At 39.2% G+C, this 16440-nt stretch overlaps 1 protein-coding gene across 5 annotated transcripts; it reads right to left on the bottom strand.

Moving 5' to 3' along the window:
* Positions 1 to 1060: 1060 nt before the first annotated feature.
* Positions 1061 to 16440, bottom strand: LOC118733542 (ubiquitin carboxyl-terminal hydrolase Usp2). 5 transcript variants are annotated; one of them, XM_036462972.1, is made up of 11 exons: positions 16320 to 16440; positions 14625 to 14797; positions 13987 to 14557; positions 10362 to 11477; positions 3871 to 4048; positions 2786 to 2932; positions 2506 to 2719; positions 2105 to 2427; positions 1883 to 2032; positions 1248 to 1326; positions 1061 to 1177 (listed from the first exon to the last, which is right to left on the bottom strand). In XM_036462972.1, exons 3-11 carry the CDS (start codon positions 14395 to 14397, stop codon positions 1105 to 1107), a joined length of 2691 nt encoding a protein of 896 aa, XP_036318865.1. In that variant the 5' UTR covers positions 14398 to 14557; positions 14625 to 14797; positions 16320 to 16440; the 3' UTR covers positions 1061 to 1104. The 5 variants fall into 5 exon arrangements, with proteins under 5 accessions (XP_036318865.1, XP_036318864.1, XP_036318866.1 ...); XM_036462971.1 differs by having other exon boundaries at positions 16196 to 16440; XM_036462973.1 differs by lacking the exon at positions 10362 to 11477 and having other exon boundaries at positions 14625 to 16440.

Raw genomic sequence — 16440 nt, forward strand, 5'->3', positions numbered from 1 at the left:
TAGGAAACCTACTAGGTTTGTAAAAACAACTTTATTTCCTTTTTGGCTCAATCATAAACACATACACGTATTTTATAAAAGGATCCAACTGTTTCATTAAACGGTACGCTTTTAGTTTAACGCTTATACACACTGTTATTTAATTTAATTTCTTTCTTTATCATCATTTCTAATATATCAGCATATAATTTTTTGTTATTTTGTTCTTTGTTATACATTTATACAAGTACAGTATCTATCTATTAGTATATATCTTTGGACTCGATCGAAAATTGCACATTTACACGTAGAGATTTACAAATTTTGGCGTGTAATACTCATCATCGCGCCGCACTATTAGGTACTCCGGCCAACTGCTTGAGAGAGATAGAGTTTGTGGTTTGCATTTGGCAAGTTGCCTGTTGCACGCTGCATGCTGATTATATATTTGTGTGGTTTCAAGTTAAGAGTATGTAGTAGCAGTAGTATTAGTAGGAAACGGGGCAATTTTTATGTTTTTGTTACATTTTTTGTTTTAGTTGTGTTCTTTTTTGCATATCACATATGCTTTTCGCGTACAGTAGTAATTTCTGCAGCTTTAGGTAGTAGCATAAATAGTTTTAGTTTTTTGTTTGGATTTTAGTAGTAGTTATGTACATATGCATATATGATAGTATATGGATGTTAGTACAAGGTAAAAAATAAGATAAGAGTAGGTAAGTAGCACGTTTTTTAGATAAATGATTTATGTATACGCGTATTGTTTTGTTGCAGGCCTTTGTGTTGAACACTCGCGGCCATGTTTTCAACCAAACGCTCGTGTATTATTCAAATCATCTCGATGAAATTTCCCATTATAATATTTTCCATCCTTTTGCCCTCTCTGCTTATATTTTGTGGTTGTTGCTGTTGTTGTAGCAGCATTCATAGCCAGTTCCATTTTTCTAAGGTACAGGTTTTGTGGTTAGTAGTGTCCGCAATTGCACATAAAACATAAGTTTTTCGAGTGGTTTTGAGTGAGTTTGGTTGCTTGGGATGAGGTGGGGTTGTGTGAGTTTTGGTGAGTGTATTTGTTGCTATATTTTTTTTTTTTTTTTTTTTTTGTAAATACGCGAGTATTATTGCTTACACTCGCTCATAGAACAGTATATAGGCACTGGATGACACTAGGTTACTTTCGGACAGCGTGTCGCTTACACTGCAGGTAAAGAGAATAAAAAAAAATATTGAAACTGACGTCCGGTAGACGTTTGCTGGAGAATACGTACATGTTATCGTTAAACTCATGCCATTTTCTTGATACCGGGTGTTTACACAATGCCACATAGTGACCACCAGCGGTAGAACCTGTTGGGAGAAAACAAATAGAGGAGTGAAGTGTTGTCAATATGAATTTTATTACGACTGTACTTGGATTCTGGCTTCAGATATCTTACAAAAATGTCAAACCAGGACTAACGGCCATGACTTATAGTAATATTATCTTGATGCTTACACTTTTGCTAAGTGGTTTATTACACAAATGGCGGAAACTGCTTTGAAGTTTAATTTTTCGATCGAACTGATTTTTATTTGTACGCGAAAAATAAATCATTTTTCTTTGTTTTGTTTTTTTTTTTTTCGTCGATATTTAATTGTTATTTAAAGTACTATCTTTTCGGTTAAAACAAATCGTTCTTCTTCGATTCGTTCTTCGAGATATTTCATCGAAATTTTATGATTTTAATTATTTAATGAAAAAAAAAATGCTTATATAATCTATATCTATTTACTAACGGATATCCGGATGCTGAGATTTTATATTCAGTTCTTCGAATATCCGGATAGTAAACAAATCTGGATGTATATTATTAATACGTATATTAATTGGCAAACAACCTAACCTAATATCTATTAAACTCACCCATATGGTTTGAAATCGCATACAATGAATAATATATATTCGTGTTGGGGTTCGAACCGTATGGACCCATATTTAATTCTCGTTCACCAGTCGGAAATTCGACGATATTCGATAACTTGCTCCAGCGCGTCTCCGAGAAACGCTTCAAATCTATTTAAAAACGATAAGAATTTCAATTGTCCGAATGACAACCAACAGCGCCACACAAATTTCTGCACTTACGTATAACCAAATATTTGGGAAATCGTTGTATGGTGAAGCTTTTCGTACATCTTCTTCGTTGGCGACATTTCGCACAGGTTGGCATCTCATCGCCGTCCAACACCTCTTCGCGTATGAACAGATCTAGACAAGATTCTAGCTTGCAACGTGACAATGATGGCAACGACACACTCAAATCCCAAAACGGATCGAAAGTTACGCTCGTATTTCCGCAGCTGGTACAGCGTAAAGCACTCTTCAGTTGGCCGACGAAGAGGTCGCGTATGAGTGAGTTTTCGTGGCGGGCGTACCATTCCCATGTTAGATCCGCTTTTTTATTGTCGCTGTGGTTGAAAAATGTTTATTATTTTTCTCTTTTTTTCGGTGGAGAAATATTTGAACGTTGTATACCAACCACTTACCTAAGGTTATCGTCGATTTTCAAGTGTTCACCCTTCACGCCTGTATTCAGCGCACAATGCAGTGAATCGAGAAAGAAGCGTAGAAATTCTTGCGCATCCTGTTGGTTGTAGTCGCTGTACATGCGATGTTTTAGGGAAAACGCGCGCTTCAAATCCATAGGCGTGACGCTATGCACATTGCTGGTCCACATTTCGCGTATCAACTTTGCAAACTCTGTAGAAATCGATAGACAGACAAAATACACTTTCACATTGGCTTTCTGCTGATCTCAAAACTCACCTTGTAAGATTTGTTGATCCTTCGAAGAGGTGGAACGTGTGCCATTGTATGTTCGCAAGAATTTTGTCAATTCGCTGGTGTGACTCAGGCACTGTATGACAGAATTCATAAAACAAGTATTTCCGATATTTCTCAGCCCGCATAGACCTATGCGAAGAAGTTTAAAGTTAAAATTATATTATTAAGCTAGTCAATAAAGTTTTAAAGATTAGTAAAATTTTTGTTTGGCTTTCAAGAGTTTGGTTTCTGAGTTAATTAACATCACACCAGGTTCGGCCCTAAACAACATTCAGAAGTAAACAAAAATTTTTTCTTGCAATGCGACAAAAAGTGATATATATTTGACAAATTTTCCGACAACTTTCGCCGATGCCAACATTTCTACTAGACATATGACTGACAAAGGAAAAAGGAATTGAAAACTAAAGTTTACAAAAAAAAAGTTAGGTTCTTCAAGGAGGTAATGGAGGGTTCCAAAGTGATTTTGTGATGGGTGTCAGGAGTGGATAATCGCCGGATATTATTTTTTGAGGAGCCACAAAAACGTACTTAAGGTAAATCATATTAAAATTATAATTTCGGAAGTCTGTTTTCATTTATGTTACCATTAAGTGAGACTGCAAAAGTTAACTAGGGAGTAGAAGGGACCATAAATCTAATCAAGAAGCAGACCATAAATAAGTACAAAATAAAATTAAAAAGGAATATTTATGTATGTGTATAGATGTACTAACATTTCAAAATTTATATCGAGAACTTTTCAGTTTCGGTAAATAGGATATCGATAAATTAATCGATATGAGAAATAAATCGATGAAAATATCGGGTTTAAGGCGGATACGTGTATCGAAAGAAATTGATAAACGATAAAAACTCATTTCGATATATGTATGTACATATATCGATAACCACCTCGATTATAACGGTGATAACGATTTCGATATTTACATAATTATATTGATAATGAAACCGATGAATATCTACATGTATAAATAATATGTCCCACACCAATTACGCTTGAATGCCACGCACAACACACTCTTCTTTAGCACAACCACTTCTTCATCACGTTCCCACACACTTACCTTCGCTATTCTCATCGCTTGTCTTCGACTTGCTCACATCGTCTATGTTATTTGTCGCCGATGATGGAGACGAGGAGAGTGCCGACGATGTTATTGTGCGACTGTCACGATCCCAGTATCGAGACGCTGTGGGCGATGGTGGCGCTGGAGGAATACTCCTGAGGGCTGTGCTGCGAATCTGTGGAACGGCAAGAGACCATTATGAAAGGTAAAATTACAAGCGAATAATATTTTGGGTTTTTAGTAACCATTTGTGAAAAAAAGCATAACACATAAAATAATAATTAAAATGTGAGTAGAATATATAAACATTTTAATTGAGCGCCTGCGAAGGGTTTTTGGGATTAATAAGGTTATGTTTGCTTCTCTCTTGAACCGAGCACAAAATATTAAGAGAAAAAAAAAACAATAAAATAGTTTCCGACACAAAAAGAAAAACAAAAACGACTTCGCAATTTTATAGAAAGAAAAATTTGTATAGCTATAACACATACTTATATAGCGCAAAAAAGAGCGAGGTTAGCCAATTAGGGAGCGAAATTAGTGAAGTTATGATACAGCGCGCGATTGCTTGCAACGTGCGGACAGTATATAGGGTGTATAATAAAAAGTTTTAATAATAAATTAAAAAATAAACCAGATTCCAAATTGTTTAACATTTTCTTGTCGTGCTTCGACGCGAAGTTGGTGAATGATAATGAAGTGGAAATATAGAGTAAGTAAAAATAAAATCCAACGACGCAACGTAAAAACCTAAAATTAAGCCCTAAAAGTAACTAACTAAAGAATTAAGTAACTGTCGAGCTAATGAGCTAAAGAATAGACTCGCTGTCGCAGCATGACTAAGGAATGATCGATCAATTGTGCTGATTTTGTTTTGATGCTATTCGAGTAGGTTGTTGGGGAAGTGATGAAAGTGTTGGCAATGAACGGTTTTGTTTGGTGACTGACTATTTATTATATTTGTAGGTATTTTTTGCAGAGTTGATGAGTGCACTTACACTATCTACATCTCCGGCGGCGCCGTTGCACAAACCGTTCGTCTCCGCCTTCGCGCATTTCTTTACATCGCCATTCATCATTTTCGTTTCCACCTTCTTTGACACCACTCCCGCAACATCTTTGTTTTGCAAGAATGCAGTATGAGCAGCGCTCCCCGATGTACGCAATAGCGACACTTCTGGATGGCGATTGGCGGAGATAGCGGCCGCTGTAGTTGAAGCAGCAACAATGCTCCCCGCGCTTTTGGTAGGCAAACTATTAGTGCTACTAGTAGCGCTGCTGCTGGACATAGTGCGTATAGACGATGAGGAGGACCCTGTTGAACAGGCCGCCAATGTCGTTCCATGCATTGTGGCAGTTACTTTACAAGCAGTTGCTGGTGAGGGTGATGCCGTGCGGTAGGGCGCGCGCGTCAACGAACCACCGCCGCTTTGCGCCATTCGCAACAAACTGCTGCTACCGGTGGCATGATCGAACTCGCTGCCGCTATGGCGATGATGTTGCAGGTTGCTTGTACTACCGCTGCCGCCATGGGGGCGCAGTGTCACCTGAGTAACCCCGCTGCGCTTTTGCTCGCTAAAACTATCAAATTTCTGAATCGAGGCTCTGATGCTATTCGAATCGATGCTGTGGCGCAGCTCATGACGGCGCGCTGCAGCTGCTTCGGCGGCAAACTTGGCCGCGCTACTGCCGCCGCCGCTTGCGCTGCCATTGGCATACTTGTAGTTGTTGATTTTCTCAAAGACGAGATTGCTAGTGGAGCAGATGATCGTCGATTTGGGGCGCATGCGCGTCTTGAATGGCGCGCTATCGCCACCGCCGCTGCCACCGCCAGCACTTGCAGGCGTCGCGCTGTTGGTATGCTGACAACACACCTGCTCGCACCGCAACTGTGTTTTCCGCTCCAACTGCGCGCCACCGCCGCTTGAGGATGTGGTGGGTACAGCAGCAGCAGCTGCGGCTGTGGGTGCCTGCGCCAACGTTGTCGGCGCGTCATCGCTGTCTATATACTTGATATCGTCATGATCGAGCGTGTGCTGCATGCCGTTGACACCGATAGCGCTAGCGCCACTGCTGCCGTCAGTTTTATTGCTAGAGATATTATTATTGCAACCACCGCTGTTGCCGCCGCTTATGACATTACCAACGACGCTAGCGCTATTATTATTATTGTTGTTGTTATTGCTAAATCGACTGCTATTGCTGCCGTAGCTGTTGAACAGCTTATTAGAGTATGCGTTGACGTTGTCGCGCGTTGCCGTGGCGTTAGCAGACGCCACAGCTGTCGATGGAATGCTGCGATGCACCAGCGGACGCACCAATTTGATCGGACCGTTAGTCACCTTAGTCGTCACCACTGTTGATGTTGACGCGCCACCACTTACGCTTGTGCTTGTCGGCGTGCCAATAGTTTTTGTGGCGTTTGTTGTTGTGCCTGTGAGCGGACGTGAACAGTTGAACATATGTTGCTGTGGCTGTTTCGGACTCTTGGAAGCGACGACAATACGACCACCGTTCGTTTGTTGGCTCGGCAGCCGATTATTGAAGACAATGTCGACTTTATGGACGGAGGAATCAGTTGTGGCGCTCTTGGTTGAAGCGCCGTTCTGTGTCTCTGCTACCGCGGCCGCCGCCGTTGTCGTTGCAGGAGTTGTCGCTGCTGCAGCTGCTGAACTGATGTGTTGGTGGTGATGATGTTGACTAATGTTGACGCTCGCGTTGGCGCTGCCGCCACCGCTGCGTCGCATGCCATTAGCTGTTACCGCCGCCACTGTTGCCGCTGATGGATGTGGTGCGGTTGTGGGACGCCTATTGCCACCGATAATACCGTTAATAGCGTAAGAGTGACTAGTTTTGTTATTGTTGTTGCCTTTGCCGCCGTCGCAGCTGTTTCGGCAACCGTTGCTGCTGCTCTTGAGATTAGTTGCGTTGCTGATGATGTTGTTGTTGTTATTTAACTCACCCACATGCCCATTGATCGACACACCAGCTGATTTTGATTGCCGCTTCTCTGCGCCCGGTATTGCGACCTGCGCATGCGCCAATTCACATTCCTCCTTTAAGAAGTTTTGATCTTGAAATTGTGGCACCAAAAAGAATGGCTTATTAGCGGTGCGCACGGGATTTGTGTCGTTGTTGATGTTATTGTTTGTTGTGTTACTGCTATTATTGGCAGCTTTGGTGTTGCGCCTGCTGCTGGCCGACGTCGCACGCCTGCCAACAGCAATTGGCGACCTCCGTGTCGCTTCTGATTTGCCGTTCACAACAGACGTATTTGTGGTTGTTGGTTTGGTGGCCGCAATTGTTGTCTTTAGGGTTTTGACGGCGGCTGTTTTTGGTGCTGTTGCTGTTGCTGCTGCTGTTATTTTATGAGCGTTTTTATTTGAGTTGAAATTTGAGTTGATGTGCTGACGTTTTTGTTGTTGCTGTACTAATACAGCTGCATGGTCACCACATTTTTGCTTGAGTGATGGGAATTTTTCAAAATTATTTCTTATTTTATTGATATCTATCATTATATTTTACGTTATTTTTTTCTATACAGTTACTTTGCTGCTATTCGTCGGCACACGTCTCTTTTGATTGAGCCTTTTTTACTTTCTTTTACAATTTTGTTACTTTTTCAGTTTGATTTGAGAATATTTGCAAAAATTTGGTATTCTTCGTTTGTTTTTCATTCATTTATTTGCCTCATTCGCTACGCCATAAAAAGCTATTGTGGAATGTGGAAGGTTTTTAATTAATTATACGCCTCGTTATTATGCTTTGCAGTTTTACGTTGATGTAAGTGTCTTTTAATTACTTATGCTATTTTTTTTTGTGGTTTGTTTCGCTCTTTTTTATTTTTCGTTCTTTTTTGGCAATTTTCCTTGTTTTTAAAGTGTTTGTCACTTTAGAATTTGTTTATTTTTTTCACGCCTCCGATTTATTTCATTACTTTTGCGCTTAGCTTCACAGTGTTTTTGCGCGCACCTCTATTTATCTAATATATTTTTTTCTTCACTGAGAATTTGTGCCGAAATTTTTGCGTGTATCTCTTTGCTGATTCATACATTTTTTTCTATATATGTATGTATATAACGTTCTTCTTCTATTATTTGTTTGTTAGTACTATTTTTTTTTTGTTATATTTAGTTGTTGTTTTTGGTTTGTTTGTATTTTCAAAAGGGGGAGAGGAGTTCAAAAAGGCGTTCGTTCAATGCCAACAACAAGGCCTGCGAATATTCATCTAGAAAATACACAGAAGAGGAAACACAAACAAGTTATATGACGGATGCTTTTGGTTAGTAATGCATATGTATGGTATGTTATGTATATGTGGTATGTATGAATATGTACATATTATATATATATGTATGTTTGTATGTATGGGCTCACTACATATACATATGTAGGTACAAACTGGATGATATTTGGGATGGTAAATACATAAATGTGGATGATCTTGCTGGATATTGAATGACGATAATGTTGACTTTGATGACGCCGAAGTTCGACTATAGCAGGAAGGTGGGAGCGGCGCATTCTTACATTGGCAATCTTACGTAGGCATACACATAGTAAGCGATGACACGCAGTCGTTGCTTGAGATCATGGGCTTGAGATAATCAGATTAATTTACATACATTTACATATCGATCATACATAAATATATATGTATGTATGTACATTAAGGTGATCCAAAAATGCATGTGAAAAAGTAAAGCCGGTATTTTTATGTTCTCACCCCCTAGGATTGTTCTATACCAAAAAAATATACCCCTATTTTTTTATTTTGAAAGCGCTCAAAGTTGTCCATGTATTTTATATGGGAAAAAACCACTTTTCATAGAAATGGTATAGAATTCTTGAAAATCAATATTTATCGATCGGAGAACTCTGTTTATCTTCAGGAGATTCCGAATAATAATACCCAATTATTTATTGAAGCTTTTTTTCATTGTAACTATATTTTATATACATATATGTACGTATGTATGTACACATTGTATGCATAATAAAATCCGACATGTGTATGTATTTATAAACCGATTTGGAATGTAGCGAAGGTAGATACAATGGTGGCCACATAATTGCGCACACTACTTCTTTATAGGTTTTGACAATTTATTTCAAACTTTTTTGATCAGAATTTCTAGAGAAAATTCGGGTATGTATTTTATAGCGTTAATTTTTTAGAACTTTTTTCGACGGTGTTAGATACTCATTTCCATCCATACGAAGTATGTTCGAGGATTTGTTATTTGGGGGAAAATGACGTCAACAAAAAAAAAAAATCTCAAAAAGCATTCGAATTTTAAACCCCCTAAAACTTGCACGAAATTATACTTAAATTAAATGGGCTATAAAACTGCCTATTTTTTCTAGAAAATCTGGTTAAACAGCTTGAAAATTTAATTACAATTTTTTTAAATTTGGCAATTTTTTATAAATCTTGTGCTGAGTTTGAAACTTTCGAGTTAGTTGGTTTTCGTTGTTGTATAAACAAATTTTTTGGGGGGAAAAAATAGATCAAAACATGTAAAGAAGTAGTTTGCCTAATTACGTGACTACCGCTGTAATACATTAAAATAATCCGATAGGTAGCGCTGAAGTCGCAATATTTGTAAAAAATCATATTTGCAGTCCTACGTACTACATAGGCTAATTTTTCGAAAATACATATGTATGTTGGACTGCATAAACTGGTGTATACTAAGGAAAAATCTAAGGACAACATACCATAAACTAACGTACTTGATTTTGTTTATTTTATGATATATAGAGTTGTTTTAGTAAAGCACATTTTGATTCAAAAGCTCAATGCAATCATAATTTGTTCATCATAACATCGGGAAATATCAATACATATCCAAGTTTATGCAGTAGTAGTTTTTATCCCAAGGTAGACGAGCGGTGAGAGGTACATATTTACTATATTGCATTCAACACTTCGACTTTTATGGTCGAAAATTTGTATGCTCCTTGAGTTTTAAAGTTTTTTTTTTGTAAACATGTATACACAAATAAAACCCTATAGATAGATTGATCTTTGAAAGAGGTATGCACCGCGAAATAGTAGGTCTATTGTGCATTCCACTCGCCACAATACATCTTTTAATCCCAATACATCTTAAAACCCTGTACATCGATGAGCACGCGCACACACGTATATCCACTACCTGACTGTAAAGGGGGCACATGCAATACCTAAGGGGATAATGTGTGCAAAAGCTGCAGTGCTAAATTTAAAATTGATCTCTTACAACTAAAGGTAAAGAATTGGCAATCGCTTGCCAATAGGATTCAATAATCATCTCCTACATTAGGAATTCATATTTGTTACATATCACTGTTAGTCACATGCATTAGCAGAGTGCGCTGGTAGCAAGACTCACAAGCGGGACAAAAATTAGTGCGACGCAGCGTAAAGTGGAAACCGTTAAACGTAAATAAACACAAACGTTTTACAAGTGACAGACCGCTGCAGTTGGCCATTTGCGTTTTACCTTCTTTGCCGTGATCGGCGTGTCCACCATTTTGAGCGTTGTGCTGGCACACACCTCAGCACCGCCAGCAACCGCATTGTTTGTCTTAAGCTCGTACGTTGCAGTAGCGCCATTGTCGTTCGCTTCCAAATTGTTGGCGCTTTGATTGCGCTTCAAATCGCTGCCACTATTCGAGGTAGTCAATGTGCTAAGTTGGCCGCTACTATTGCTGGTGCTGAGCCTTTTCGACTGTAGTGGCAAAGTGATGGTGGTCGTTATGCTTCCACTGCTGCTATCTCTATAGAGGCCACTACCGCTGCCGGAGGTGGAGAGCTTTAGCTCCTTCAAGCTGCTGTCAATATCATTGATGTACGTATTACTCTTGCTGCTTCTGCCGCCACTCTCGCCATTAGTGAGCGCATTAGCATCCTCAGGAGGAGGCTTCACAGCGATGATGGTTGTCTTGGGCGCACGATTTCTGTTCAAAGTAAATGTTGCTGTTGGCACATCACCGCTGCTGCTGCTGTGACTTAACACAGATGTTGCCGATGTGGAGGACGTGAGTGCGTTTGCCTGTTGCTTGGCTGCTGCCGCGGCACGCTCACGGTAGCTAGATCGGTGCGGTTTGGATGTAACAACAGATGTGTCATTATCTGTTTTCCGGCTGCTGTTGCTGTTTTTGTTGTTATTTGTGCCGGTGGTCTCATCGTCAGTGCTGTACAATCGACTGTAACGGCTGCGTGGTCGGTCTAATGTAATTTTCGTCGTCGTCGTCGTCGTAGTTTCGTTACGTGTGTCTTCGGTCGCTGTTGTCTGTGTTCCAGTGCCGGTGTTTGAGGCTCTTGCACCAGCAATCTCAGACTCAGTAAGCGCTGAGCTGGAACGTGATAGTTCACAATTGGGTTTATAATTAGCAGGACTATATTTTTCATAGATTTCCAGGCCAGATGTCGCTACTAAACGTGCTAAGGATGAGGATGAATATGAACCTGATAAGCGCTTGCCGCCCACATCCGATCCGGAGGGGGGCTTCTTGGAGCCACCGCCGCCGTTTACATCGTTGCTGTCATGGCTGCTGTTTGTATCTCTGTCCTTACGCTTGCGCAATGTATCGGATGTCTTGGGTGATTTGGGTAACTGAGGCGCGCAATTTTTACATGTCACATTTTTTCATGTGTTTTTGTTTTTGATTTTGTGGTCAACATTTACAGATGCATCGAATTGATTGTCCCCATTGCATGTAATGTGATGCAGGTATAAATGAATATGACAATGACCATGGCAATTTGACAAATAGACACATTTGATTGTTGTGGCGATGGCGAATTTGATAGCAATGTAGTTGTTGGTATTTTATTTTTACACGTTCGTTAAAGTGTAATGATTGTTGTTGTGACCAAAGAACGAATAAATACAACATAAATACAAAAAAGAAAAACATGTGAGTCACGTACATATGTACAGTTGTTATTTTTGTTGCTTTGGCAACTTTTGAACTAATGTGGGTTATGGCAAAAGCTATGGAATAATTACTCGTACTTGAAGGCGTTTTCAGGTGATTGTGGCCGATAAGCAAATGACGGTGCGGCAACTGCCAGCTGCCCGCTTATTTACAATAAAAAATGCAATTTGTTTGCAAAAAATTGGATATACATACATACATATCGTCGTTTAAAGTACAAAACCGTGTATCGTCATCCTGCAAAACCGTGTAACTGACATTTGCTGCCAAAAATTGGATTTGCCCACACAAGCTCTTGGCTCAATCCTTATCCATTCGTCTTGAAATATACTAGCCAAAAATGCGATTGCTTTATAAAAAAGAAAACCCGTTTGAAATATGAGTGTTTTTACTCTCGAGAAAATAATGCATGCAACCTCACATACTCGGTTTTGCATTTTGTTGATACGCGGTTTTGTACTTTAAACGACGATATGTATGAATACATATAGTGCAATGAGAAATGATTAACACTGCAGTGAAAAATCTTGCTTAAAGACGAGTAACACTACTATGCTTTTCTAATGGGTGATCAAGCGTTGTTGTTCTCTTGAACGGGCAATCTATTGGATTTCAAAAGTAGGTACATATTTGCCCGGGTTATCGACTGAGAAGGGTAAATATGTAATAGAACAGCAATAAAGTTAACGCACCCTTATCGATTCTAAGAATTTATGCCGATACACGTGGTATACGGCTATTATTGGCATAGAGCGGTAAACGGTTAAGATTTCGGTTTTCCCTTGGCAACAAAAATCCCCATTAAGCCTTTATATAAATATATTTGAGGAGGTAAAACAGTAAGACCTTATGCAAATACTCTGCGCTGCTAAACAATAAAAAATAAATTAATATACTATACTTATTTGAATTAGAATTAAAACCAATTTGTCAATGAATCACTTTATACATTTATTAAAAAAAAAATGCACGCTACTTTTTAAATCACTTCACTTTTTATGAGCCGCCAAACTATTCCGTAAAATGATGCTTACTTAATGTACAAACATAAAACCTAAACTAGTGAAAACTACCTTCAATCATCCAAAGTACTTTGCAAACTAATCAAAATTGTTCTATGAACAATGTAAGAAAGATAAGAAATTTTTAGCGAATACCGATATATGACGCAATATTATAGTTGGGCCACAATTTTGTTTCATTGAGCATGTCTGCATGTGAATAAGAAATATTTATTGCCTAAAAAGTGTATTTGGCGTTTTAAATTTCCTCTATTAATATGGGATATTTTGAAAGGTGTTTTGCCATTATTTGTGTTGATTATTATTGCATTATGGTAAAGCTGCTGTTTTCTTAATGTAAAAAGATATTCGAGGACGCTACGCAGACATTTATTGAACTCAATTGTATTAAAAAAATCTAGTTCTTAAGAGAACTGAAGAGCAAGAAACGATGGTTTATGCTTCAAAACACCTCACAAAAGCTGTCTGTTTGTATCCGATTTAAAACTCTGTTGACGGCATCGGCACAGAAAATTGCCACGCCATAGGTTTCCCGTTATTAAATTTCGTCAAAAAGAAAAACGAAAAATGTTTGTATAATTAGCGGTGCACCATTCGCCATGTATTTAATTAATCATCCTCTTTCCCATTCAAGTACAAATCCCTAAAGAAAAACTAGTACCCCTATGAATAAGCCCGTAATATTAAGACTAAGAAAAATATTATTAGCTCATATTCCCTCTGCATATTTAACTGCAGATTCATTCTTGTGATCACACTAAGTAAAAACAAAACAATAACTATATTACCAGAAATTCGAAAAGACGTTTTTATCAAACGCTTAGACTAATTCAAATTCCACACGACAGTCCCAAGGGTATGTGCAGCAAATAAATTTGTATTTCTTTTTTTGAAGGTGCACGCATTGTTGACAAGTGTCTATGTATGTATGTATTTATGTACTATGTGTGCATATGTTACATGCTTACAATGCAGTTAAGCAGATAGGACGCACAACTAGACCATTATTTGTTTTGTTTACTAAATATAAGACCCATAAAACATTATACAAATGTCCACAGGGTTATACATACATACATACTATGTTTATGTTCAGCAAAAGCATTTGGATAATATTTTTAGCATTTAAGAAGTATTTCTGCTTTGTTGTTTTACTACTCACTCCATATCGACTGGATGTAATTGTATCATTGCTACCGCTTGGTAAATACGATGAACTACTGCGATAGGTTCCCAATCCAGAGGAGCCGCCGCTCAGGTACAAAGACGACAGGGAGTTACGTTGCGACGCTGTTCGTGGTGAATAAGATGATGTATTTGAGCCCAAATACGAGCTATAATAGCTGGGTGAGTATTTCGATGTTCCAGACGATGATGACGACGACGACGTCGACCACAATGCGCTACTAGGCGTCGTGTTCTTCGACAAGCTACCTGCACGATTCAAATACGACGAAGCACTGCTATATGCACCGGTTGTACTTGAGCCTGTGCTGCCAGTTGTGGGCGACGACGTGCCGTATAGACTGCCACTGTTCGATGTCGATGATCTTCGTGGCGAAATCACAGGCATATTAGTAGATGTGTTAAGAAGGATGCGTTCGTGCACACTGCGGTATTTTGCTTCCTATTTTTTTAACTTTGCTATATTCTATTCTTGTGGTATGAAAACTATTTGGGGAACTGTTCTTTCTGCTTGCTATTTTATAAATCCAACTTGCTTATGATGCTGACTGGAAAATAGAAATAGGGTCAAATATTTTTTGTTCCACATTTAATTACGAGAGATAAGCTACATACCTAAGTGGCCGATGCACTTGTTGTCCAGTTTGATCCAGTCAATGCTCTAACCGCATCCATTACCTTACATAATTAGTAGATAATAGCTTAACATAAACCGCCTCAGTTACGATGTCAGCGATGAACTACCTTAGCGTTGGTGTTATTATTTTAGTTATGTATTTCCCCGTCAGCTGTTATAAATGAAAATAAATATTACTGTGATTAGAAATTACATACTTTTTCTTATGCAGAATGCGGAAGTCTGTAACAGTAGGTGGTGTATTCACCCAATGTCATCCGAACCCAGTTGTCTAGTTTTATGATTTTAGTCGTAGCACTTTGACTTGGCGGCGAGTGCCAAGCAGTAATCGATAAGAGGTAGAAATCAGGGTTGCTCCCGCCTATAGTAGTAGTAGCGAAAAAATTACACTATCCCAGACGCAAAAGCAGTGTCGCTGCTTCTGCCACTGCCTCTGCCACTTCCCGAATCGGCGCCGTCATCCAAACTTTTATTGTATACTTCACCTTTCACGTGCTCAGCTAGAATGAGTCACGTATCAGGTATATTAAAGCAAATAAACCTTTATTTACGTACACTATGCGCTTCACATTTATTTTAAAGCACATAGTCCCGATTTTTCATTCCCACAACAATTTTCCATTCACCAAAGTCATGGCCGAGACGCTCTCATACCCGAATTCTGTGAGAACTGCAGCCGACAAGAACGCCAATGACAGCGCCGACGGTAGCAGCACAGTTGAATGCAAATAAAACAACATCGTCATCGTCGTCGCCGCCTTGTCGTTATGGTTCTTCGGGGCCAGCGCCACCCACATTTTACGAGGGCCACCTCACCTCTGCGTCCTTCCTTCGTTCATAAGCTGGCCAGCTGATCACATTTTTGGCGTTGTGTTTGTTTTTTTTTTTGCTTGGTATGTGTATATGTAAATTCGCAGATATTTTCACACAAGTCAGCGTTAACTCTCATTCATTTGCAACCCCCAGCAAAATAATTTCACACTTGTGGGTTGACTTCCCCGTACCACTAACACTTCCCTTAAATTACAACTCCAATTGTACCAGCCGCCTTGGCGTCGACATACTTTTAATCCCTTGAATATTTTTTCTTCCAATTACCGTGAAAATGCGCCTCTATTAAACGACAATGAATGTACAAAAACGCGCACAAGAAAAAATGTCTCACAAAACAGAAACACAACAACGTTGAAAGTCAAATCATCATTAAAAAATTCTATTTTTAAAAGCGCTGAATACGCCAACCAACAAATCGACCAGTCAGCCAGCACAACGCGACTCGCACATAAAACAAACTATACAAAAATTACGCAAAGTAAAATATTTTCCTCAAAATGGAAAGTGGAAAAAATCCGACGACTGCGCCAGTGGCAGTGGTTGCGGCACCAACGTTGTTAACTGAACTTTGTTAGCGACAATAAGAGCGGCTGTCATGGTATCGATGGCTTCCTCCAGCCATCCAATTGCGCGGATTGATAGGCCAAGACCTTTGGAAATAGACATTTTAGGTGGTGTCGACAGTGGGTTTTGGGATGAAACGAGGTCGCACTACCTCCTACTAGCATTTTTTGACTTGACTTTTTTCATCGGCTAATGGCGATACATCGATTGATCACTTCACAAAAGCGGGGGTTTGGAAAACACTTTAGTATTAATGCCCATTATCCTGCACTCACTTTTTTCTATTTGCACTTATTCTGGGAAGAAATATTCGAATTTATATTTATTTTTAGCAGCGAAAAAATTTTATAAGCGCAGTGCGTTTTTTTCGCCAGCCTCGTCCGTTCGTCGTTTTCG

This window comes from Rhagoletis pomonella, unplaced genomic scaffold, assembly GCF_013731165.1.
Source record: "Rhagoletis pomonella isolate Grant_MI unplaced genomic scaffold, Rhpom_1.0 Rhpom_scaffold_00002, whole genome shotgun sequence".
Lineage (NCBI taxonomy): Eukaryota > Metazoa > Arthropoda > Insecta > Diptera > Tephritidae > Rhagoletis > Rhagoletis pomonella.